Source organism: Protopterus annectens, chromosome 5.part0 (genome assembly GCF_019279795.1).
Source record: "Protopterus annectens isolate FY-2018-M chromosome 5.part0, PAN1.0, whole genome shotgun sequence".
NCBI lineage: Eukaryota > Metazoa > Chordata > Ceratodontiformes > Protopteridae > Protopterus > Protopterus annectens.
The window spans coordinates 1,741,066,140-1,741,090,503 of NC_056735.1; the positions used below are offsets into that span (position 1 = coordinate 1,741,066,140).

The 24,364-nt window shown below is 36.0% G+C and overlaps 1 protein-coding gene across 1 annotated transcript in view; it reads left to right on the forward strand.

The window, feature by feature from the left end:
- LOC122801873 overlaps nt 1-19,130 on the forward strand; it is a 226,390-nt gene extending 207,260 nt beyond the window's left edge. The window contains exon 6 of the mRNA XM_044071535.1: nt 15,561-19,130. Coding sequence (XP_043927470.1) covers nt 15,561-15,659 — 99 coding nt within the window. The 3' untranslated portion in view covers nt 15,660-19,130. The remainder of the gene's footprint in view (nt 1-15,560) is intronic.
- The last annotated feature ends 5,234 nt before the right edge of the window (nt 19,131-24,364 follow it).

Below are 24,364 nucleotides of genomic sequence, written 5' to 3' on the forward strand. Positions count from 1 at the left end.
ACCTCGCCAAGGCTTTTGATACCATCCCCCATTCTGAAATTATAGATAAACTCACTAAACTATGTATAAATCCTTACGTCACAAGATGGGTTGCCAACTGGCTCACTGACAGAACCCACACTGTAAAAGTTGCAGACTCCAAATCTGACTTCAAACCAGTGACAAGTGAAGTACCACAGGGTTCAGTCCTGGGACCTCTCCTGTTTGGTATCTACTTCTCTGAAGTACAGGCTAAAACAGAAAGCCTTTGGCTGATGAAGTTTGCAGATGACTGCAAACTAGGAGCCATAGTAGAGTCCTCAAATGATGTGGACATCCTACAGAAGTGTCTTACAGAGACAGATGCCTGGTGTCAGAGCCATGGCCTCAAGCTGAGTGCCAAAAAGTGCATTGTCATCACCTTTAGTAAAAACTCTGTACCCATGAGCTACCACATAGGCGGCAGTCTACTTAACGCCGAATGTGTGATGAGACCTTGGGACCCAAGTGGACAGTAGTCTCTCCTTTGATAATCACATTGCCACAGTATTCAGGAAATCCTTCTACGTGGCACACTGCATCACAAAAGGGTTCTCAACCAGGAAAAAAGAGGTCATTGTTCTCCTCTACTCGACACTCATTAGACCCATTATATAGAATACAATGCCCCTTTTGGAATGTACCTCACAAGACATCAGCAGCTGTAAAGGCCACAGAAGTACCTCACAAAGAGGATTACTGGCCTCAAACAGATGCCCTACACTGACCATCTCAAAAAAACTCCAGCTTTACTCCATAGCATATCGCCTACTCTGAGGTGATCTCTGCCTAACATATAAAGCTATGTCAGACCCAGAGCTGTTGGACATGCTGCACCTAAACAAATTCCAATCCCTCCAAGCTACATGCTCTAGGGACCTAAACCTTGTCATCACAATAAACAGGACATGCTGGAGGGATAGATTCCTGTCCCAGAGACTTCCCATACTCTGGAACAAGCTACCCATCTATGTTGGGCAAAGTTCCTCATTTTGCACTCTTCAAAAAAAATCTTGATGAGTGGATGGGAAATAGGAAATACACCTCGATGATCACTTCTGTGGCTCTGCTCAACAGTTTTAATTACTCCTTTCAGTTTTTTCAACAAATACTTTTAAGATATAATATCTAGAGAAGAAATATTCAAAAAAGAACTGTTTAATTTCATAATTTCATGTCAAAATACCACTTATAAGTTAGAATTCTTCAAACTCAAAATGAACCAAACAAATGGAACCTCTCAGGACTCATCACTAAGGAAGGATATATAGTTTGTTCTTACCAGTTTACCAGAGATTTCTCTTAAGATGGACAAAATGGACAACAAAATAGAGAACTTCAAAGAAAATACTTCAAGACAAATGTAACAAATACAAGAAACTTTAAATCAATAAAAAATACAGATTTCCAGGATAGAAGATGCCCTGAATGACTTTGAAGGAAGACTAACAGAAGATGAACATAACTTGGCATTTTTACTGAAACAAAACACCTTGTTGCTGGAAAAGATATATGATTTAGAAAATAGATCCCGCAGAAACAATATCAGAATTTTTGGACTACCTGAAGGTATTGAAAATGACATGTCAAACATTTTAACAACTTGGATCCCTAAAACTCTTGAACTCCCAGAAGATATGTCTTTTGGCAGTGAATGAGCCCACAGATCTCTATCCAAAACCACACCCCTTTTAAAGAAGTCAAATCCAAGATCTACAATAGTAGGATTTTTCTCTACACAAGATAAAGATTTAATCCTAAAGACAGCTTGAGCTAAGTCTCCTATAAAAATTTAGGACCAAACAGTAAAGTTTGACAGTGACTTTTCCACTGCAGTGATGACTAGAACAACAACCTTTATACCTTTAATAAAAGAACTCGAAAAAGTATGTCTGCTATTCCCAGACTGAAAATATTTCTTACAGATGAAACTAAAATCTTTGAATATCTGGACAATGCTATATCTTACTTAAAATCAAAAAAGTACTGGATAAAACAGAAGATGTGGAATAACAGCTCATTAAAGAGACAAGCAGAAAAAAATAATTGGAATACCCATGAAAAGAAGAAAAATAACTTATTTGTTCTTTTATCTAACCACAAAGTAACCAAATATGTTCATTTAACACAGCTAAGCAATTTAAGTTCTACAATGTAATGGAGAATATCAGACTCTACATCCACCAGTACCATATAAAAAAGTAGTTTCAGTTATTTAATATGTATCTCCACAGTACTGTCTACACTTGTAGTTTTAATATACTTCTATATTAATATTTAAGGCAACATTTTCCTATATTTATCTTATTACATAAATATTATATAAAAATATTTATTTTGCAACTCATTTGCATTTTGATAAAACCTTTAGAGTTAAAATCTACTTAACAGTGACACTGTAAGAATTTATTGAATGTTTTTTAACTGGAATATAAGATAGCCACAGATCTAAGTAGATGTTACTGCACTCTTATATGCTGCCCTTTTACAGAATCAGAGGTTCTAGTGTACAAAAAAGTAGATCTTGTTGCACTTCTTTTTTTCCTCTTTTTGGTGATTGATGTAATCTAATGATTGTAAACAAGTCTGAGCAGACTTTAATACAGTGTATGTTTAGAGATGAAACTGTGTGTAATGGTTGCCATCAGATAATATGGTTTTGATTGCAATGATTAGTTTTAATTGCGGTGGTGTCTAGTGGTATTATCACCTGTTAGATTGTGTAAAACTAACGGAATACTTTCTGAAAAATTCAAACTGTCCCGAGCATTCTTAATAGTGAGTTGTTTTGTTTGTTATTGTGGCCGGAGTGTTCCAATGTGGTTTTGAGCAGATTGCCACTAAAATCCAAACTGTAAAAGACAAACGCATGAGCTAACTAAATGTAGCTCTTACCCAAATTGACTCATTTAAAAATTCTCGTTCTTGCCACAGTAGCATGGGTAAAGGCTGTAACTTGACAAGAAATTCCCACAGCTGATCTACATTGGGCACTGAATGAGATGAGGCACTCTGAAAGACTGGAAATGCTTCTGGTTGTCACAGTAACGTTCATACACGCTGTTCTCTAATACAAACAACAAGTAAAGCATGATCATTCTTCAGTAAGTATATTCCTTACATTATTTCAAAAAACAATTTAATAAATAAAAAGTTGTATTTAACTTATCCAAAAAAGCTGATTAGGTTAAACACAGCAACAAAAATACTTCCCACAACTGCATGGATAAGCAGTTAATATATCAAATAAAAGTGAAGTTGCATCATATATCATGTAAACATTAAAGAGTTGAACAAGACATCACTTCACTCCAAACCAGCTCTCCGTACTATTCTAATAGCATCATTAGCTAGGACAAGAGTCTTTGGAGACAGACGTACTAAACAACAGAACACTGAAGATAATTACTTTCAACTAGAAAACAGACAATACAAGTAAATAATTCATTCTTAAAATATTTGCTAATGAAAAAGTGACCAAGTATACAAAGCACATACTTGTCAAACCAACTATTTATAAACATTAACATTAATAACTCACTAAAAAGTTTTATTTATTTTTTTATCTGAAGGGAAATAATTCCATTTGAGGTATTAACACTGGACACTGTATTTGATAATGTCAAATGCTGCATTTTAAATTGAAATACCTTTTTGTCATGTTTAACTATTGCAGTCGTATTAACCTTTTAGCAACATGATATGCGACTAGTCATTATTCTGTTCAGAAAATAAGTAATGCAAGTTGAATAAGTGTCTTAACTGTTTCGTTGTAAGTCTAGTAAGATATGTATCTAAGGTGGACACAGTAAAAGAATTAAAGAACACTGTGCTTAAGACAATAATAACACCCAACATATTTTCAAACCAGCTCAAGAATGTGTAACATTTGAGTAAAGCTCAATAATTGATGAACAGAAAAAATATCACACGAATATGTCTCTGCTAATATATCTGTTTGCTTATGTATCTTGGCTCTGACACAGTTTGAATATTAGGAGCGTTGCAATTAGTTTTAGTTCAGCGTTGTTGACTAGGGTATTAACTAACATGCACAATTCATACTACTCTCTTTTAGACTGTTTTAATGTGTAAGATTTCTAAAATGTTATGAAATACCTATAAATTTAAATAATTTTTCTCATTAACAACAAAAAAAAAGGGAAATGGTGGATTGTTGAGAGAGGAGGAAGGTAATGACAAAATATGGAATAAGAACTGGGACATATAAATAAGTCCTAAAATAAAGTCTTTAATGCTAACAACCAAAAAATAATTCTGAAATTAAAAGGAAATGCACACATTTATTCTCATAATACTGTGATATAAATGTTTATTCTTCATGTATATACTGTATTAATAAAATGTTGGTAAGATAAGGTAAATCTAAACCTTCAGGTATCAATAAGCTATTATATGTCCTAGAGAATGTACTGTTGGTATATTTTGTTAACTATCACATTGATTATTAAGAATAACTTCAGAATATTTAGCAGGCTGAAGTTTAGTTTTATTTTAACTAACTTTAGAATGGAAGGAAATGCTTGGATAGTTTTACTACCTGAGCAGGAAGTTTTTAGACTCCAGGTGGGAGAGGAAAGTTAGGGTAATGTTTTTTTTTTTTTTTTTTATACAGTTAATAGGACCTAGTTTAAAGTTCAGGGTGTCTGTCCTTTATAAAATTTCTGTATTCATAAGCTTAATCAATATCCACATTTCCAGTTATAAGAGATTAATATATAGAGGGGTGATAAGTATAGTTAAGTATAGAATGAATCCTACAAAAAAAAAAAAAACTTTAATCCTATTGATGTAACATAATGACATCTTTAAATTGTATATCATTAAATATTAATGGCTTAAATAATGGATGTAAGAGAGGAAATTTGTTTAAATACCTAAGATCACATAATTCCCAGATTATTTTTTTTACAAGAGGCGCACTTGTTACAATCAGATATTAATAGACTCAGTCCTAAATTGTATACCACACTCTCAAGTTCACATCATACATAAAAGAGAAGAGGAGTAACAATACTATGGAAAACACCATCCTTGCACCTAAAATAAGTGCATATAAAGATGATAGAGGATTAATGTGTTAAGTTACATTGGAAATTAACAAAAAGTATTAAACACTTATAAACCTGTACGATTTACCATCATAAGGTCGACCGGTGGATGATCGAGCGCCTATGTCTGAAAGGAGTGTGGCAACATCCCACAATTACAAATGCAGATGTTGCGAATCGCAAAATCTCATCCCCTTTTTGACCCATGTTGCCACTTGTTTTTGGATGTAGAGCAGTTGGAAATGTCAGTTTCGGTATTTTTGCGACATTCCGAACGTTTGGCATGCCAGGATTTGCTAACAAAATTCCCACATATACAGGGTCAAGCAGTGTGCTCGACCTTATGATGGTAAACCAATCTATACTGGTCTCCTGGGATAGGAGTAAAAACTGTTAAGAAAGAAATGGAAAAAATCATAATTCAACTAAAAGGAAGTCTTATAATAGCAGGAGATTTCAATTGTATAACAAAAGAAGACGACTCGAATTCCACAAAAAAAAAAAAAAAACTCTCCCCACAAAAAAAAAACTCTCCCCATCACCTAAAGTACTTAAAAAAAAAATTTATAGACCTAGTACAACTCGGAGACATTCAAGAATATGCAGTCCCAGATTCACTCTTTTTACACACTATTCCCACAGACGTGGAACGCAAACAAGAATTGACAGTATAAAGATATATATATATATATATATATATATATATATATATATATATATATATATATATATATATAAGCCATCTGAGCTTCAATACCCATAGTTTTAAAAAATAGTTTAGACAGAGTAAAGACTATAACATGTCCGCTTTCTGAACGTAATGAAGTCATGGTTTGTTAGTTACATTAGACACAAACTTGAGTATGGAGTAACAGTATGGAAACCCTGTAGGAAAACAAGCATGAATAAACTGGAAAGAGTACAGCGGAAATATACTAAGGGCATCCATGCATGTGAAAATCTAAGTTATTATGAAAAAGTAAAATATCTGAACTTGTACAGTGTCTCTTATAGCTATTTAAGAGGAGATCTTATTCAGGTATATAGGGCATTTAGGGACAACTACCTCTGGGAATGTTTGAGGTTATCAAAAAGTACTAGAGAACCCCCCAGATAACACATGTAGAAGATTCTATAGGAATGAGAAGTGTACTAATTGGTTTTCTGACAGAGTAGCTGATGCTTGGAGCAGACTACCTAATTACATTAAAGCAAGTACTAGTTTAGATATTTTTAAGAACAGCCTGGACATTTATTATGGGAACAAGTGTTTTGGTATATTGGCAAGCTAGAAGGGCTTTAATGCCCATGCTTGAAACATTTATATGTATGTATGTAATGCGATAACCTGTCAACTTATAGTAAAGCAAAATTTTAGAAACCTAATAAGATGCATACCAGCATATATAACTAATTTTGAAGAATTTAAAGAATATCTACAAAAAGAGACCAGAAATTATCTAACTACTACTAATGCACAAGATACTTCCAAGATATACATCTGGGATGCCTTTAAAGCATGCATATATGGCAGAAGTATATTGTGGTATGTTTATAAGAAAAAGCAGTGGGATAAAGAACTGATAGAACTACAGGAGAAAATAGATTGACAACAACAAATAGATTGACAACTGGATAGCCAAAATATACACCCAGATACATTTCAACAAATAAATGAATTGACATAAGCTAGCTATGAGAACTAAAATATATAATAAGTCCAATCATATTAAATAAATATTTCTCCTTCCAAAAAAAAGAAGTCTCAGACTTAGAAGATTAAAAGCATTTAAGGACTATTTTACAAAAATAAACGCGGAAAGTATATTAATAGACTCAAATGAAAAAATAAAAAAATGTCATAAGGAAATTATACTAAGAAAACATTAAATACAGATCAGATCAGTATTATAGATAAACCTATTTCAATTTCCGAGTTAAAATCACATGTTAAAAAGTTAAAAATAAATAAAGCCCCTGAAAATTATGGCATTCATACCTCTCAACTGTCCCTGATTTTGACCCAAATTGTAACTCTGTCCCTCTTAATCCTTCCTAAAACTAGTGACTTTTGGAGGGAAGGTGGTGAATTACACTTAATGAGTAATGACAATAGTTAAGAGTTATACACTTTTTTTACTTCAGCAAATGTGTATTAATTCATATGCTCTGATTCTGCAATGTTTCAAGTTAATAGCAGTAATATTTTAAAAGTGTTGCTGATCGTCCCTGATTTTTTTCTTGACTTGTCCCTGATTCAGTTGAAATTTGTCCCCAATTGTTTGAGAGGTCTAATGGCATTATCTAAGAATCTTTTAAATATACTACTTGATGTTTTTAATATGGTTAAAAACTTAGAGGCAATTCCCCCCTCTTGGGGTTATTTTTTACATACTCCAATATTAGTCAGATTAAGGACCCAGTAAAATGCACATCTTATAGACCAATTTCATTGTTGAATGTTGATTATAAACTATTTATGGCTATACATACAGATAGATTAAAACAATTCCTTTCCTTCTTAATAGATAACAATCAAACAGGTTTTATTACGAAGAAAAATGTTTATGAAAATGTAAGGAGTAATGCCATTAATTGATCTGGCCAGTAAAACAAAAGAAAATTTAACAGTAGTAAGTCTTTATATTAATTGTTCCTTTGATTCTTTAAACTGGAAGTATCATTCATTAGTATTAGAAGAAAACTTTTCTCCTAAATTCATATGGTTCATTAATCTTTTATATGTTAATTCACAAGCATATTTCAAAACAGGTCTGTTTGCCTCAGAACCAATAAAGAAAAGGCACTAAACAAGGATGCCCTATTTTTCCATTATTTACTTTAGTTATTGAGCCATTTACTAATCTTATAAGATCAAACATTGATATTAAGAGTGTCAAAGAACAGAGATTTAATAGTCAAGATTATTTGCTGATGATATTCTTTTAGCTTTAAAAGATTATAATAAATCTCTCACAACTCTTTTCACTCAATTAGAAGAATTTAAAAGAAAATCGGGGTCTCACGTTCATTGAAAATAAGATGAAAATCCTGCCCATAAATTATGGTAATAAGGAAATACAAGTAGAATTTAAGGGGTATATAGCTAAAGAATAACAGTTAAAGTATGTAGGAATAATTGTAGCAGAAAACATTTAAGAGATAATGGATATCAACTACGAGTCTAGCATAGAAAATAATTGACGCCCTTATAACTCCATGGAATAAATATATTTTTTACTATGGATGAAACTGTCTATTATCAAAATGATTATACTTCCCAAAATATTATATATATAGTACAATCTCTTTCTTTACCTCCACCCAAAACCAATGTAAAGAAATTTAAGTCTGTAATCCTACAATTCTTATAGTTTCCCAGTAAACCAAGACTAGCACTAAATAATCATCTCAGAGACTGGTCAAATGGGGGTATTAGCTTACCAGACCTTTTATTATATTCCATTGCTTCTGTCACCAAAACAGTAATCGTGGTCAAATCCCTATTATACTGCTAAATGGAATTCCATTTTTGGACATTTTTAATTCAATGTACATTCCTGAAACATCCTAATAAGATAAGTGTGTATCACCCCATAATTATTCCATGTACTGCTTACTAAAAGAAGAATTTATAAATAACTCTAATCCTAAAACTAATTCAGACATAATTAATATAACAAAACATTCAGACCCTTTTTACTCAAGAACTTTTCATATAAAGCATGATCTGTTTCTTATTTTTCCAATACCCTACACACAAAATGATATTACATCTTCAAATGAGATGGTTATGAAAAGTTTTAAAGAAAACAGTTTTAACATTTAGGTCTCAATTGATGCATAAAGAGAATCCTTTATCAGCCCTATACATATTAGATACATTTAATTTGGTGAAAGATATTTGGTTACACGCTCAAAATTGTATACAATATAATGAAAAATGATTATGCAACCTACAGTCAGAAAAATCTATTCCAAAGTTTGATTGTTTATCAAACTATATACACCAAAAAATGGAAACAGCAGTATATTGTCTAAAACATGTAAGTCATTAAGAATAGGGACACACTGTATTGTACTGGAGCTATTATAATAATATACCCAAGTGCAGAAGTTAAACAATTGATTTTAAAGTTATCTAAACTAACTACATCTTCACTTAAATGGACACTATTCACATGGAAATATATACATAGATCATTTTATAGACCTCATAAAATAGAAATCATATATAATACCAGAACCATTTGTTAGAGATGTAAATCTGATGAGAAAGCTGATTGGGAACATATATTTTTTGATTGTGTGAAAATTAAAACATACTGGGAAAAAATGCAGGCTTTTTTCTCTGATAATTTTATATTGACCAAATCCTTGAATCTTTTCAATGCTCTATTACCTGATTGTGTTTCAAATGTGAATTATCCAATTCTGTGGAGCATATTGTCAGTTGCAAGGAAAGTAGTAACAAGAAAATGGAAAAGTGACATTATTCCCTCTTTCAGTGAATTCAAAAACATCATTACAGAAGTTAGCCATTTGGAGATCATAACAATAAGAACAGGAGACACAAGAATCACTTCCTCATTATAATTCATGGAAAAGACTAACTGAACTTTTAAACAAAGAATGATTGGTCTATGTTATCAGTTGGAAATGTTTATTTGTATTTAATTGACTATGTACAGACACCTTCTGTAAATAGCTGCTTTGTTAATCATATGATTTTTTTTCCTTACAGAAAAGGAATTAATTCATATTCTACTCTTTGGTATTAACATAACTTGTTATTGATATTGAGAATTTATTATTGTTTCTGCTTGATTTAAAACCCTAATAAAAAAATATTGAAAAAAAAATAAACACTACCATAGTGGCTGATCTGTTGTATGGCCTTTTGTTATAATATACTGTAAGGTCCTGTTCGAGCTTATTCTGCAAGGAGTGTACCTATATCTACAGTATACTGTGGGATTGTTTCCACTGAAAATACTAGAAGAAGAAAAACATGAAGCACTGTCCATACTTTCAGAAAACACTACAAACCTTAACCTTTGTCATGGTAATGGTAGAGGTTTTGGCATGGTTATGCTAAAGGCAGTTCTTTAACTGTCCATGTGTAAAAGGTTCATAGGTTCATAGTTTAGTACTAAGCTAACTGTCCTTGCGAGCCATTTTAAGCCTAGCCAATTATCCCTTGTGAGACTCAAATCCCGCACCTTGTGTTTGTAAGGCAAACACCTTAACCATTAAGCCATCCTCCCAGCCCTATTGTTGCTTAGGATTCTATTAACTTGATACAGTGGATAACTCACATAACTATACAATCATATCTCATTGACAGTCAGTGCAGTAGTAAACCACAGCACACTAGGTCTTTGAAGAGAGGTCCCTGCAACAGTAACGCTAGCCTCCTCCTTGCCACTAGAAGCCTATGTTAGCCTATTAGGATGCTTTCTTCATAGAAAATTATGGTTGCATCTCTGATCATGACCACGGTATATGTTGAGAAATGGATATCAAGAAATTCACCTCAAAATTGAAGTGTGATCAAAGAAACATAATAATTGTTACTAATACATGGAGCTTTAGCTAAACTTGTGTACTTGACCAGTTAGAAAAAAAAGCTTAGGAGTGCAAAATCTGTTAACGGCTTTGAAGTGTGTAACGTGCTTAGTACTGCCATATAGAAGCAACTGGAAAGTGCACCTCTGATTAGCTAACAGATTTACTCTGCAGCACTTTGGGCTTGTTAGCATGTAACCTGTTAAAGCTATCAGTGTTTTCCAGTGCTGTTATGGTTCTCTGGTAGGTTCTACCTATGCCACAACATGGAAATAGAAATAATGGCTCAGAAAGATACACTGGAGCACTTGTAGGCACAGAGTGCCACAGTTATGCACTGAATTTTGAGAAAAATGGTGACATTAGCCACATTTGTGATATAAGAAGGGTGCTGAACAAAGTTTTGTTAAGCAGTTGAGCTCTATGCTTGCAGTGGAGCATAACACTGGACAACACAAAACATCCAAATCAAATTCACAGCTTTAAAAGCTGCTGTATACTACGCTGTTACACACACTAAACATATGTGCAGCAGCTTGAAGTATTTATTTTATTTCCAGTTTGATGACAGGAGTGGTCCACTGAGCTCAAGGAGCCCATTTTCAGTGGAGGTCCGGGAAGAAAAGCTCCATATTACATAGTAAAAATAAGCAAAGTATAATATTACATAGTAAAACTAAGCAAAGTATAGTAGCAAAATTGAACATACATTTCATACTAAATTAGAGACAAGTTGTACAGTGGTTATAAATCATCTAAAAATGGTTGTAAAGCAGCTAAGATTTGTAAGATGGCAGTAAAGAAAAATTCTTCCCAGAAAATGGGTGAATAAAAGGTGGAAGGTACATTATTTGCAATGTATACATTCATGATATTGATGTATTCAGAGAGAGGCAGTTGTATAATAGAAAAAGTTGGAGAACATACATTACATTTTAAGTTAGGGACAAATTGTTCTTTGCTAAATAGCATCTAAAATTGTATGGTGGCAGTAATGAGAATCATTCTCAGAAAGGGCAGAGTAAAAGACAGTAAACTATTTACAATATATACATTCAGGATATAGATGTTAGATTACATTATATTCAGAATGAAGCAGTTGTTTAGGAAATCAGTATGGAGTAGAGTTGCTTATAGTAGAGTTACTAGCAGGTTAGGTAGGGAGAGTGCAATTGTATTTCCAATTGTAGGGCAGGTAGGAATGGAGCTGAATTTTAAAGTGTTCAATGTTTTCAGAAATTCTTAGAGAAGGAGGGAGATAATTCTATTTTTTGGCTAAGGAAAAGGATAGGAGAAGCTGACCAGTGGGACGGTTCAGTTTATGTACAGTAATTGGATTTTGGTGGGCAGATCCTAGAGTTGTGTGTGGGATGTATGATGGTAATATGTTAGTCAGTGCTGGGCATTTAGTTGTTTAAATATTAGCTTGTAGGCTGTAGTTAGTTCGAGGTAGTCAAGGTAGTGGGGAAGTTCTAGCCAATTTAGCAAGTGGAGAGAGGAGGTACAGTAGTGGAAGGAGTATTTGGATTTAGTGGTGAATTTTGAGATTTTGTTGTAACAGATTTCCAGTTTGGAAGAGATAGAGGAAGATAGATTAATTAGTAGGGGAGCACCATACAATAGTGACGGTAGTGAGTAGGTAGTGGCAAGGGTTTGTCTTGTAGAAGGAGAGAGAAAGTGGGAGTTTCTGTACAGCATACCAAGTTTTTGATGTGTTTTCTTAATATTTTGCTGAATATGAGTATCGAATTTTAGGTGTTCATCTATAGTAACCCCAAGAAGTTTAGCACGTCTATGGTGGAGTTGGCATGTCTGATAATTTGGAAAGAGTTTTTGTCGAGAGGAAAGGATTTTTAGGGAGAGAATAGTAGAATTTTGGATTTGTTGCCATTCAGAGAGAGGTGGTTTTGAAGCATCCAGTTCTCAGTAGGTGAGAAGGAAGTTTGAGTTTTTGTTTGAAGCCCGGGGAGGTTAAAGGCGGAGCAGACTAAAGTTGAGTCATCCGCATATTGTACTATCTTAGTGTTAGGAATGGCTGCATAGAAGTCATTAATAAATATATTAAAGAGCATTGGACCAAGTATGGATCCCTGGCGTACCCCGGTTGGGGTAGGTAGGAAGGCTGAGGTGCCAGTTCAACATTTCTGGCCTGAGGTCTGTCAGACAGGTAGCTTTCAAACCAGGTTAGGGTGTTCAGAGAGAGATTAAGCTTAGAAAGGTGGTTCAGGAGATGGATATGGAAGACTGTCAAAAGCATTGGAGAGGTCTCGAAAGACTGCGCATACAATTTCTTCAGAGTCACAGGTGTGGTTTGCTATGTCTAGGAAAGAGCAGTTATTGTGCAATGGTCAGGACGGGAAACCGTGTTGTGTTGGGATGATAAGTTGGTTATTGGTAAGGAAAGGCATGAGCTGGAGGTGGATGCATTTTTCAAGATTTTTTGAAATTGGGGGGAGAATGGCTATAGGTCGAAAGTTTGAGATGTTATTATTTTTGCCTCCTTTGTGGAGGGGTAGGATAAAGGCTGCTTGCCACAGTTTGGGGATGTAAGATTCCTGTATGGATCTATTAATGAGAATGCTAATGGGATGGCGATTCCGTCTGCTGCATGCTCTAGAAAGAGTGAGGGGATAGTGTCAGGGGCATTGGAGCATGGTTTAAGTTTAGAGAGAAGTTTTTTATGTATGAGGTAGAAATGGGTTTGAGATGAAATATGGGAGGAGTGTTAGGGATGGAAGGTTGGGTAGAGGCTATGGAGAAAGGGTATGAATTGAGGGGAGGGGTTGTATTTTGGGAAGGTCTTAGTGAGTTCTGCTATGGAGTTGGTAAAGAAGGAGTTGAATAGAGTGGCTATTTCTGGGTCAGATTTGCTGGTGTCAGGGAAAGGATTGTTTTTGGTACCTGGGTTCAGAAGAGAGTTGGTGGAGTTCCAGAATTGTTTGGGATTTTTGGAGTGATTAGGCTGGAGTTTAATATAGTATGATTTTTTTTATCTTTTATAATTTGTTTTTTGGCTAGGTTGCGAAGTTGTTTATGTTTAAAAAGGGTGTCAGGGTGCTTATTGTGATGGTAAAGTTTCCAGGTTTTGTCTCTTTGTTGCACAACTGTTTTGCTATCTTTAGTTAGCCATGGGGCGGAGTTGGGTTTTATTCTAGGTGGGGCTTGAGAGTTCAGGGTATCTAAGAAGGTTGAGTTGAAGAATTGTACGGCATTGTCTAGAGGAAGAGTTTTTAGATTGTCTCAGTTCGTTAGTTTGAGAGAATTAGAGAAAGTTGTGGGGTTAAAGTTTGTAAGGTTCCGTGTTGGATATATTGGTGTAGGTGAGGAGTGGAGGGGGTTGCTCGATGGATAAAAGCTGGCAAGCGGTCACTAATGGAGTCTGGTAAGATTCCTGTGTTTGAGATTTTATTTGGGTGGGAGCCTAGGATCCTGTCAAGAGTGGAGCCTGAAGGTTGTTTTTATTGGGTCTAGTAATGGCATTGGTAATTTGAGTGAAATTGAATAGATTGATAGAAATGGAGGGATTAGTGGTATTAATTTTGTTCTGGTCAATGTTGACATCCCCTCGTATGTATGTCTCAAGCTTAATATTAGTTGAGGCACAGATTTTAAAACCATTTAACTTTTTATGTAGCTATGCAAAACATTTTACAGCTTTCAAAGCAGTAAAACACTTTGTGCGTATGCTTTTATTTTTGTGCAGCTGGTAAAACATGGAGCAAGTAAAATTCTATGCACTGTGAAGAATTCTGTTTGGGGATCGCCAATCATAAATAACTGTGTTCCTGACATGGATGTCAGGATTTACTTCTTGAACTTCACTTTATTCCACTCTGAAGGAGAATTCCTTCACAGCCATATATTAAACATGTAATACGTTGGTTATGATTGGATACTAGTCATAATGTTTATGTTATGCATTTTTCAGTTGATGTAATGGTGTGCAACAGTGTTATTTTTTTATTTTTATAGCATAGTTACCATGCTGCATTAGCTATATTATTGTTATAGACAGTTACATATGTTTCACATGTTCGGGAATAGTTTTTTTGTTTGTCTTAGTAATCTTATGTAATGTTTACCCTAATACAAGCACACATTCCCTGATGTGTGTGGGTGTTAGCCTCAAAAAACTGAAGAAGGGGAATGCCAATGCTCTTTTTATCCATGATCCTCACAGGAACTGCCTACATTACCTATGTTGGAGTGAGTCCACAGCTGGCCTTTACAGGGGAAGAAGGCAGTTATAAAACTGGACAGACCAACAGTTTCACTGGTAAGGAAACCCAGATGTAAAGATTTACTGTTATGTTGGCTTGTCCCCAATGGTCTGTTGTTATGGTGAGCACTTCACTAAGCTCTATAGTCCTCCCCCAAAAAAGGACATGTATTGGCTAGCAGCTCAAGTGATCATGCATAATCAGTGTTCACTCTGCAAATGTATGTTAAGTAAGTATTCATCTTCTTATGTTTTTTTCCAGATATTCATGTCTAGTAGATCTGACATAGCCTGCACTTAAATCTTCTTGTGTGATAGGGAAAGGGATTTTATCATTATGAGCCCTTAAAATTGAAGAAAAAAATTGCATAAGTATGTATTTTGAAATAAATTATGCTACAAAATTTCAGAATTGGTTTGTAAGAAATAATTATAAGTTTGTGTTGTACATTTCTGAATTCATTATTGTTAAATTTGTCTGCACACAGATGAAAGTTGTAGGGGAAAAATATTCTTAGTAATATTTCACGTCACTGCTTCTCAAAAATAGATGTGTATGCATAATAAATATATGTGTGTGTGTGTGTGTGTGTGTGTAGAGAGAGAGTACATATATTAGTAAAATTTTAAAACATTTTTTTCATGAAACTTTGTTCTACTTCTATGTTTTCTTTCATTTATAGGTGTGCAGAAAGTCATTCTATAGGCAGAGAAATGTAAAGATTCATCTTCGATCACATGAGCAGAATCTCTTCAGATGTAAAACCTGCAAAAAGGATTAATGTCATTATAACTTTTGTTCTCTGAAGTAAAATTCTGAATGCAGAGGAAGACAATGCAATAACTGATTCGAAGAAACTATTCTGCGTTCTGTGACCTGAAATGCATCTAATTTATATTTATTTGAAGTACTGCAACTAGAACATTAAAAACTGAATTTGACTATAGAAAACCCAAAGGATGGTCTCAGAGTTTTGTGAATTTTGAACAGCATATTTAGCTTTTATTCAAGTATACAGAAGTGAACACTTGGAAAAACTTCCTTGCCCATCACAGTGCTTCTTTTCTCAACTTAGAAAGGAAAAAAGATAATAATGTGCTCCCTACCACATTATTTTTCTGATTATCTCTACATGCAGAGCACTTCACCTAGAGCTCCAGATAAAATATGTTTCTCCTGAAAACTTGGCTATTCATTTAGAAGTGGAGTGTAGGTATAGTTCTTAAGCATTATTCATATACTTGACAGAACTCACCAAAAGCTTTCGGGGAAATTAAGTCAAGTTAACTGAACAGTGCTGGAGGTTTGTAAATCTGATTCTTTTGTGATGATAACATATTGCTTGGTCTTGTCTCAAAAGCCTTCTGCAGTGGGTAATCATTAGGTTTTTTCTTTGGTATACCCAGTTTGGTAGATTTTTGAAACCTGTAGGAGGGGTGTTGCACCTCTGGCCAACAACAATGTATTGCTGTCCTTGTTTTGGAGTTTTTCTTCCAGGCCTCCACTGAAAATGGACATTTCAGTTCCCAGGCAGACTTTCCCAGTAAACAAAAGCAAGTAAGTAAATAAACAATAATACACTCTAGATTAGTAGGAAGGACTGCTCAGCCTCTGTGCATTTGCTTTTTCTTATTCCTGCTTGCATAGTTCAGATCTTAGTCTTCATTATCAATTACATAACTGGAAAGCTACCACATTCAGTATCTAAGAAGCATAGGCCATTGAAATGATAATTTGATCACCAAATCATTAGCAGTGGCCCATATAGGCACTCACTGTTGTCCCAGGAAGAGAATCACTTGTAAATTGTTGTAATTGCCAGAAAAGAAGGAAGAGTGAGAAGCCAGACCTTTCCTTACAGAAGAGAGTAGCTTATTGTATGTATGTGTGTGTGTGTAGGCTGTGCATTTACTCATGATAGTTCCTTGCATGATGTTGGATCAGATAACAAAGCACTTGAATTCACTGGTGTGGCATTGGTCAACACCTCCCTCTTTTAAAGTCCATCTCTGGACTCCAGCTCTCTAGGTCTCCAGCTTTTCACTTGATGTCTGTCCTCTGTTACATAATGAGAGATCTAGCCCGATGATGCTGTAGGGGCAAGATAGCCACCTCTCAGGTGACCACTTTTGTGGATGAATTACATGTTTCTAGTGCTGCCTCACTACAACAAGGTAGTGACCAGCTTGCTAGTGTGAAGTGACCCCTTGAAACCCCAACTTGAAAGCCTATTGATTGATCTTGAACAAGGGGAATTTACCCGTTGTACTTCACCCTTAGTTTAAAAAAACTTGTTTTTAAGAGTATGAAAAACGTCTAAGAGTCATTATTCATCAGAAGAACTGTTGGAGATGCCAGCTTCATTGGATGTGATTGTATTGTTTGATGCCTGCTGGTATCTGCCCATATGAGTATGAGAGTGCATCCTTATGGAGCACAGGTTTATGCTAAAGCAAAGTTTTCTACAGGCCTCTCGGGACCAAGTGCCCTCTATTGTTCAATGCCTCAAGCAGTTGGGCTTATTGCTCTGCACCCACCACCCACCTCTTTACCTGTTGCAGACAAATGTCTTAGGACAGTGATACTCTGCTGAAGATTTAAAGCATTGAGTATCTCCCTGTCCTTTGCTGTCCTTCTGAGAGGAATTCTGAGGGTCTTGAAAATATAACATTGGTAATCTGCCACGGTACAGCTTGGGATGAGTTAATTCTCTCTCTCCCATTCCAGTTTGGTATTCATTTTTTAATCTATAAAAATCCCATATTCAGAAGCAGTTTCCACAAGCAACACTAGGGAAGAGTGCATTTCCAGTAGTTGCGGCAGGTGTTTTCTGCCACTTGGACAGTTTAGCTCTTAGTCTTTAAACTCACTGATGAAAAATTCTTATATTCAGTGCATAAAACAAAGCCTTGCAAGATTTTTTGTCATCAACAAGTAATCTGTTAAAACCAGCACACATGTATAAATGATATCTGAGAAAACAGTTAAGCACTGCAAAGGGTGGTCTTGTAGTCCATTTGATATGATGAGTACACGTGTTTTATAACATTGATTACTGGTTATTTCTTAAAGTAAATTGATTTGCTCTGGTCAGTGCATCCAGAATGTTTGACAGCTCTTTAAGACTAATTTGAATCTGCACTTAAAGCATTTTAGATTAGATTTAGTTTCAAATGTTGATGAAATTCTGCAATGTCAGAAGACGTTTTTAAAATGTGCTGTTCCAATTTGAAACATATTTGCACAAGTAGCCATTGTTTCTCAGTGTTAACATCACAGAACGTCAGAGTTTAAGCATGTGTGAGTATTAGTGTGGGATTTTCAAAATGAGTGCATATTCTGATAATAAACATGTTTTTGAAATAGAATTAAGGGAGTAAAGCAAGGAAGAAAGTTTTGTTATTCTTTAAAGCACCAAATAGTTTTTTAAGCAGTTATTTGTTATGTGACAGTAACTTGTATAATATGGTGTGAATCTTAAGTAATTTAGTTACATTTCATGTCTGTTAGTACTCTATTTAAGTAAGATGTAAAATATTGTAAATGAAAGCATGTTATTGCCTTGAGAACATGTAAATGAATTACTCCACAGATTGCTTTGTGCTTGAATATCTTGGAAAAAAGTTTGTTTTAACACTGGTGTTTATATATTATGTATGTGTATATTGGCAGCTGTAGAATGTTTGCATAACATTCTTGCTTTTATATGATACAGATTATTCTCTGTAGAAGTCATTTTAACATGTCGATCCAAACAGTTTGTTCAGTTTGAATAAATTATGCAATAAATTTAGGATTTCTCGATGAAAACTTTAAAACTGTTTTTAATCTTGCTGTTTTAGATGGGAAGTTGACAGGGAATATGTACACTTTAATGACCTTAAAAAAAAGTAAAATGTCCACTATGTAAGAGTATCTATTTTGTTAAATATAAATGTTTTTAAAGACTTGGTTGTTTTTTAAACTATTCACTACCATAGTTGCTGGTACTGTAATAGGCATATTGTAATTCTCATTAATTACCCAAATACCTGCCTTATCTTTGTGCTTAAATAAATGTCATAATTTCCCTAATTATGTTTATTGATCAGATTTCTTTATATATTGTATATCGTTAAAACTTCTTTGAAGTTGTCTGTGCCACTTTACTCTCGAGTACCTACAAGAGTTTTGTTTAGACACATCAGACTCTTTCTTGGTTCTGTATTGCTTCATGAAATTTATTTTAAATAAAATTATTTTAATTTTGGTAGTTTTATTTAAGCAGGAATAATATGTTGTGCATGTCTGCAGTTAAGAATGTATTTTATCCATAGTGGAGAGTAAAGCACATATTTTATCCATAGTGGTTGGTTGATAAGTGGCTTATTGGTTGCTGATTTGCTACCAGGTACAGCATAAGCCAGGAGTTGACATGCTGTTGCTTCCTCTTAGATGCCTTCTGAAGAGTTACTACTTGAATGTTATCTTTTCTTAGTGCTTGGCGTCTATGTCATTAGTACCTTGTTAGAACGTTCAGTGCTGTAAAGGGGATAGGAGATCCTGAGTGACTACTGATAATATTTTGATTATTTTCCTGGTGCAGGTATACAAGCAATCTAGCACGGTGAAAGAAATACAGGGCAGTGGGTGGTAGGCACTTGGATTTACATTTCCGAAGTATTTTGTTACTGCAAAGTCTGTTTCTAGTCTACCTTTGCACACTTTACTTGCTTCTGATTTGCTCTGGAATGCGGTTAGCAAATTTAAACCTAAACTGCTCTACTTTCCAGCAGCATCTGTAAGTAATGTCTGTGTAAACCTAGAATGATAGTTTTGTTCTTACCACAGATGCTTTTGCAGTTCCCTGTGTAAATGGTGGATTCAGACTAAAGTTGTAGAATCAAGAACAAATCTATAAATAAGGGATCATTTGTGTCTCTTAAGACACTGCCAGTTTTGTTTTAATTTTATTTTCGGTTCTTTAATCGTCTTTAAGCTTATGTTTGTCTTTTCGCTGCTTTATTGGAATTGACACACTTAATTCAACATTTACTGACCAGATTCTTAATAAATGATCAGCTGTGTACTGTGCATTTAACTAAAGAAAGGTTAGTTCTAGGGAGTTCTAAAATTAATAAATCTAGATAATTACCGCAGATAGTGGTAAAAATGTATTACTGTCTTTGCTCATAAAATTGCTAAATATCTTATTGGAAATTCTTTGGTAACCAGTGTTTAAAGAAGTATTTTTACTTTCCTGGTATTTTCTTGGTTGGTTAAACTCTAATGTGTAAACTACGCTTTGCGTGTTGAAGATTCCTTGTTAAAGGTGCTGTCTTCCGGCCATATTTCTGTCAATCCTTTATTTCTGCTCTAAACAGTCATACGATATTTGTCCTAATGCAGATTAGTGTTGGAGCTCTATGTGATATCACTTTAATGTGAATTCAAATTCTTGACCAAACCGGGAAAGCAATTTCTTAATGCTTATCTTGCAAATAAGTAAAATTTAGGTGGCAGTCATTCTGTCTGCCATACAGCATTAATTTTTTTAGTAGGTAGAGATCTTGGTTATTACTCTTAGACCTGTAAGTTGTTGAACAAGATTTCTGAGCCCTTTTCAGTTGCTGTTTAGTCTTGTAATTAAGGTGACAGTGGTTTTATAACTCACAGTACTTAGTTCACCAGTTGGGTTCCCATCAGTGATGTCATTTATGGAGTCAGCTTGTACCTGTGTCCATATAGTTTTCGCTGGTTGCTCAAATCTCTTCCTACATCCTGCAAATATGCTGTAAGTGAATTGATGATCATCCAAAGTGCAGTATTCCTTCTATGACTGGCATACAAGGCATTGCCAGACCCCACCCTCATGGACCTGCTGCATATCTACAAAATAAACAGCACCAGGATTACCCTTTCTAAAGATTAAGACTTTCCTGTGATATAAGTAGGACATGCTGAAGAGAGGCACGTGTGCTTCTCAGAGGCTACCGCTTCTCTGGAACAGACTGCCATCCATGGGGAACAGGAAATTCATCCCTAGTTTGTCATATATGTCTCTAATGGGCAACAGGCCCCTGCTTGCAAGAAGTGTTTCATTTCCCAAGCCCCTAATTACACTTATCAAGTGTAGCAGAACTTGTCAGGGTTTTGGGTTGCATGGCTAGGCTTAAAAAGGCCCTTGTGGTTATTGACCTAGTACACACCTATGAACCAGTATGAGAATGAGTGTGAGTGTCTTGTGATAGGCTGATGCATGCATTCAGCATAAACGTCTGAGCCTGGTGCCCATTAAATGCTGGGATAGACTTCAGCTGTGTTACAGCTTTCAGTGTCTCCCAGACCTCATGATGTATCTGTGACCCTTTGGATCTCGTTATCTATCCCAGAGGCAGCCTGCATCAGAGAGCCTAAACCTATCCTTTTTTCAAGGAACCAGGGACACATATGACTGTTATCTCCTTCCCCATCTGAAGAACACAGAGACACTTGAATTTCCATCAGGAGTCCCTCACTGAGGACACTGTGGAACATAACAAAGATGCTAAATGGATAGAAGAAGTAAAAGAAGGAATAAGAAGTTTAAAGGTACAGGATAGGATATTGGGCTAAAATAACCAAAGAAATTTAAACAAAGTTGATAAAAGCCTCTAACTGGAAAACCCCAGGCCTAGATGCAGTACCTAACCTTTGGTTAAAGTATTAATTTCTTTGCATGAGGATTTAGCCACGAGTAAGAACTATTTATATGCGCACCCCGAACACACACCTCACTGGTTAACAACAGGAAAAATAATGGTCTTACTTAAGAGTGAACCTGCAAGCTACCCTAAAAATTATAGACCAATAAGTTGTCTTCCAATGACGTATAAACTATAATAAGGATTTACAGGATTTACTGCATTCAGCTGAACAGGTTGGAAAACATACTTTGCAATGTGGTTTTGATTCACTAGAGGCATCTTGCAGGGCTGCTGTAACTGGGTCTCTACTTAGAAGGCATGCTTGGCTTAAGGAGCAATCCTTACCAAATCATGTTAAAGCTAAATTATTGGATGCTCCCTTAAACCAGGACCGCCTGTTTGGCAACAAGGCAGAAGAAGTTCTTAAAAAGATGGAGGAAAAAGCTAAATCCATGCAAACTGTTAAAGATTTTTTACAAGTACAACCTCCAAGGTTTAGTAGGCATTGACCTTCCAAGAATTGGTCCTTTCCTGCCTCTTCTAGACCTTCTCAGTCCAAACCCAGATCCAGCAGAGCTCCCAGGCTTCAGTCCCAGGGTACGCACAAGACTAAGCAGTGGGGGCCTCCACTTCCAAATCTGGGAGTAATAAAACTCCCCCCTATGGTAAACTGTCTCAATGACTTATTTTTAAAAATTCCAATCACTTCTCAACTGACTGCCCCTTTGGGGAGAAAGATTGCTCTTCATGCCAAGAAATGGGAACTCATTACCCAGGACAAATGGGTTTTAAATAGTGTCCCAGGGATACAGATTTCACTTCCACATGTTGCCAACACCAAGCGGGTGGCCAGATCTACCCCCAAATCAGTGGGCAGAGGCCCAAAAGCAAGTACTTTCTCTCTTAAGCTTGGGGGCTATTCAGTTGGTTCCAGAAGAGGAAAAGGGACAAGGTTTCTACTCAAGACTTTTCCTGGTACCCAGAAAAGACAATTCATAGTGTCCTATCCTGGACCTGTCTACTCTAAACACCTTTTTGGTGATTCCAAAATTCAAGATGCTAACTCTTCACCGGTTTCTCCCTATGCTAGGCAAAGACGCCTGGTTGGCAACACTAGATTTAAAGGAAGCATACCTGCACATCCCAATCGGGGAATCTTGCAGAAGATACCTACGCTTCAAAGAAGGCTACATGCACTATCAGTTCTCTGCACTGCCCTTTGACTTATATACTGTGCCCAGGGTATTCACAAAGTTCCTAGCTCCAATCATTGAATTTTGCAGGCAAAGAAATATTCCCATACCTGGACGATTGTCTAATTCAGGCGGAAAACCAGGACATACTTTTGAATCATCTGGCCTTTGTACAAAGGGTACTAACTTGTCTGGGGTACACCATAAACGAAAGGAAATCACACCTGGTACCCTGTCAATAAATTATATTCCTGGGAGCAAGCTTGAGTGCAACTTCCCAGATGGCTTTCCTCATGCCGGAGAAACAAATTCATTTGACAACTTACTTCAAACAAGTGGCCACAAAAACCCTGCTATCTCCAAGGCAAATAGTACAAGCCTTGGGGATCATGGTGTCCTGCATTCTTCTAATTCCATATGCAAGACTGCATATGAGGAAACTACAATGGTATCTAAAAAGCCTATGGTGTCAACATTCTCAGGATCTAAAAGCAATGATTCCTATCATACCTTGCCTACGCCTAGAGTTCCTTTGGTGGGCAGAGGCCTGCTACCAAAACAAAGGACTATCATTCACACTACCCCCTGCTGTCCAAACCCTAACAACAGATGCATCAGACTATGCATGGGGGGGGGGGGGGCTCACCTGGCAGGGAAGTGCATTCAGGGCAAACGGAACCCAAGTCAAATGCACCTGCATATCAATCAAAAAGAACTGTTAGCTGTACAGAATGCTCTGACAGCCTTCAAGGACCACATTCTTCCAGGACAATTAATGGTAAAGACAGACAGCACCACTGTTATGTGGTACATAAGCAGGAAGGTGCCCATTCTTACTCCTCTGCAGACTAGCTATGTCATTGTGGAAAACAGCCTTGAGCTACCAAGTGCATCTACAAGCTCAATTCCTGCCAGGAAAACTAAATACACTGGCAGATGGACTAAGCAGAAACCTCATGGACCCACACGAGTGGAAACTGGAACCAAGGAATTTCAACATGTTGACAAGCAAATGGTGGAGCCCAGATATAGACCTGCTTGCCTTCCCACAGAACTATCAAATTGGACACATTTTGCACAAGGACTCCCCACAAACAGGCATGGAAAGTGGATGCTTTGTCCTTCAGCTGGAAAAACCTATTGGTTTATGCCTTTCCTCCTCTGCCTGTGCTCTCCAAAGTACTACTAAGGATCAAACAAGACAAACCAAGGACGATTTTGATTGCACCAAACTGGCCACACCAACACTGGTACCCCCTCTTGTGCAGTGTTTCACTGTTGGCCCCATGACACCTGCCTCAGACTCCTACCCTGCTGTCTTAGCAGGAGAACCAGATTCTGCACCCTCAGCTTCAAACTCTGAACCTAGCAGCCTGGCTAATTTCCTAATCTCTCTTTTACCATCCCTCAGTAAACCAGTGATGGATATCATTTTAGAGGCAAGGAGGCCTAGTACTGGAAAATCTTATGCTGGAAAATGGAAAGGATTCTGTGCCTGGAACCAATCTAAAAGGACAAGCACAGCAGCGCCCAATTTACCTCAGATTTTTCAATACTCAACTGAGATGCTTCACAAGGGACTACCTTTTTCCTCCATCAAAATTCACACCTCAGCCATTTCAGCTCAT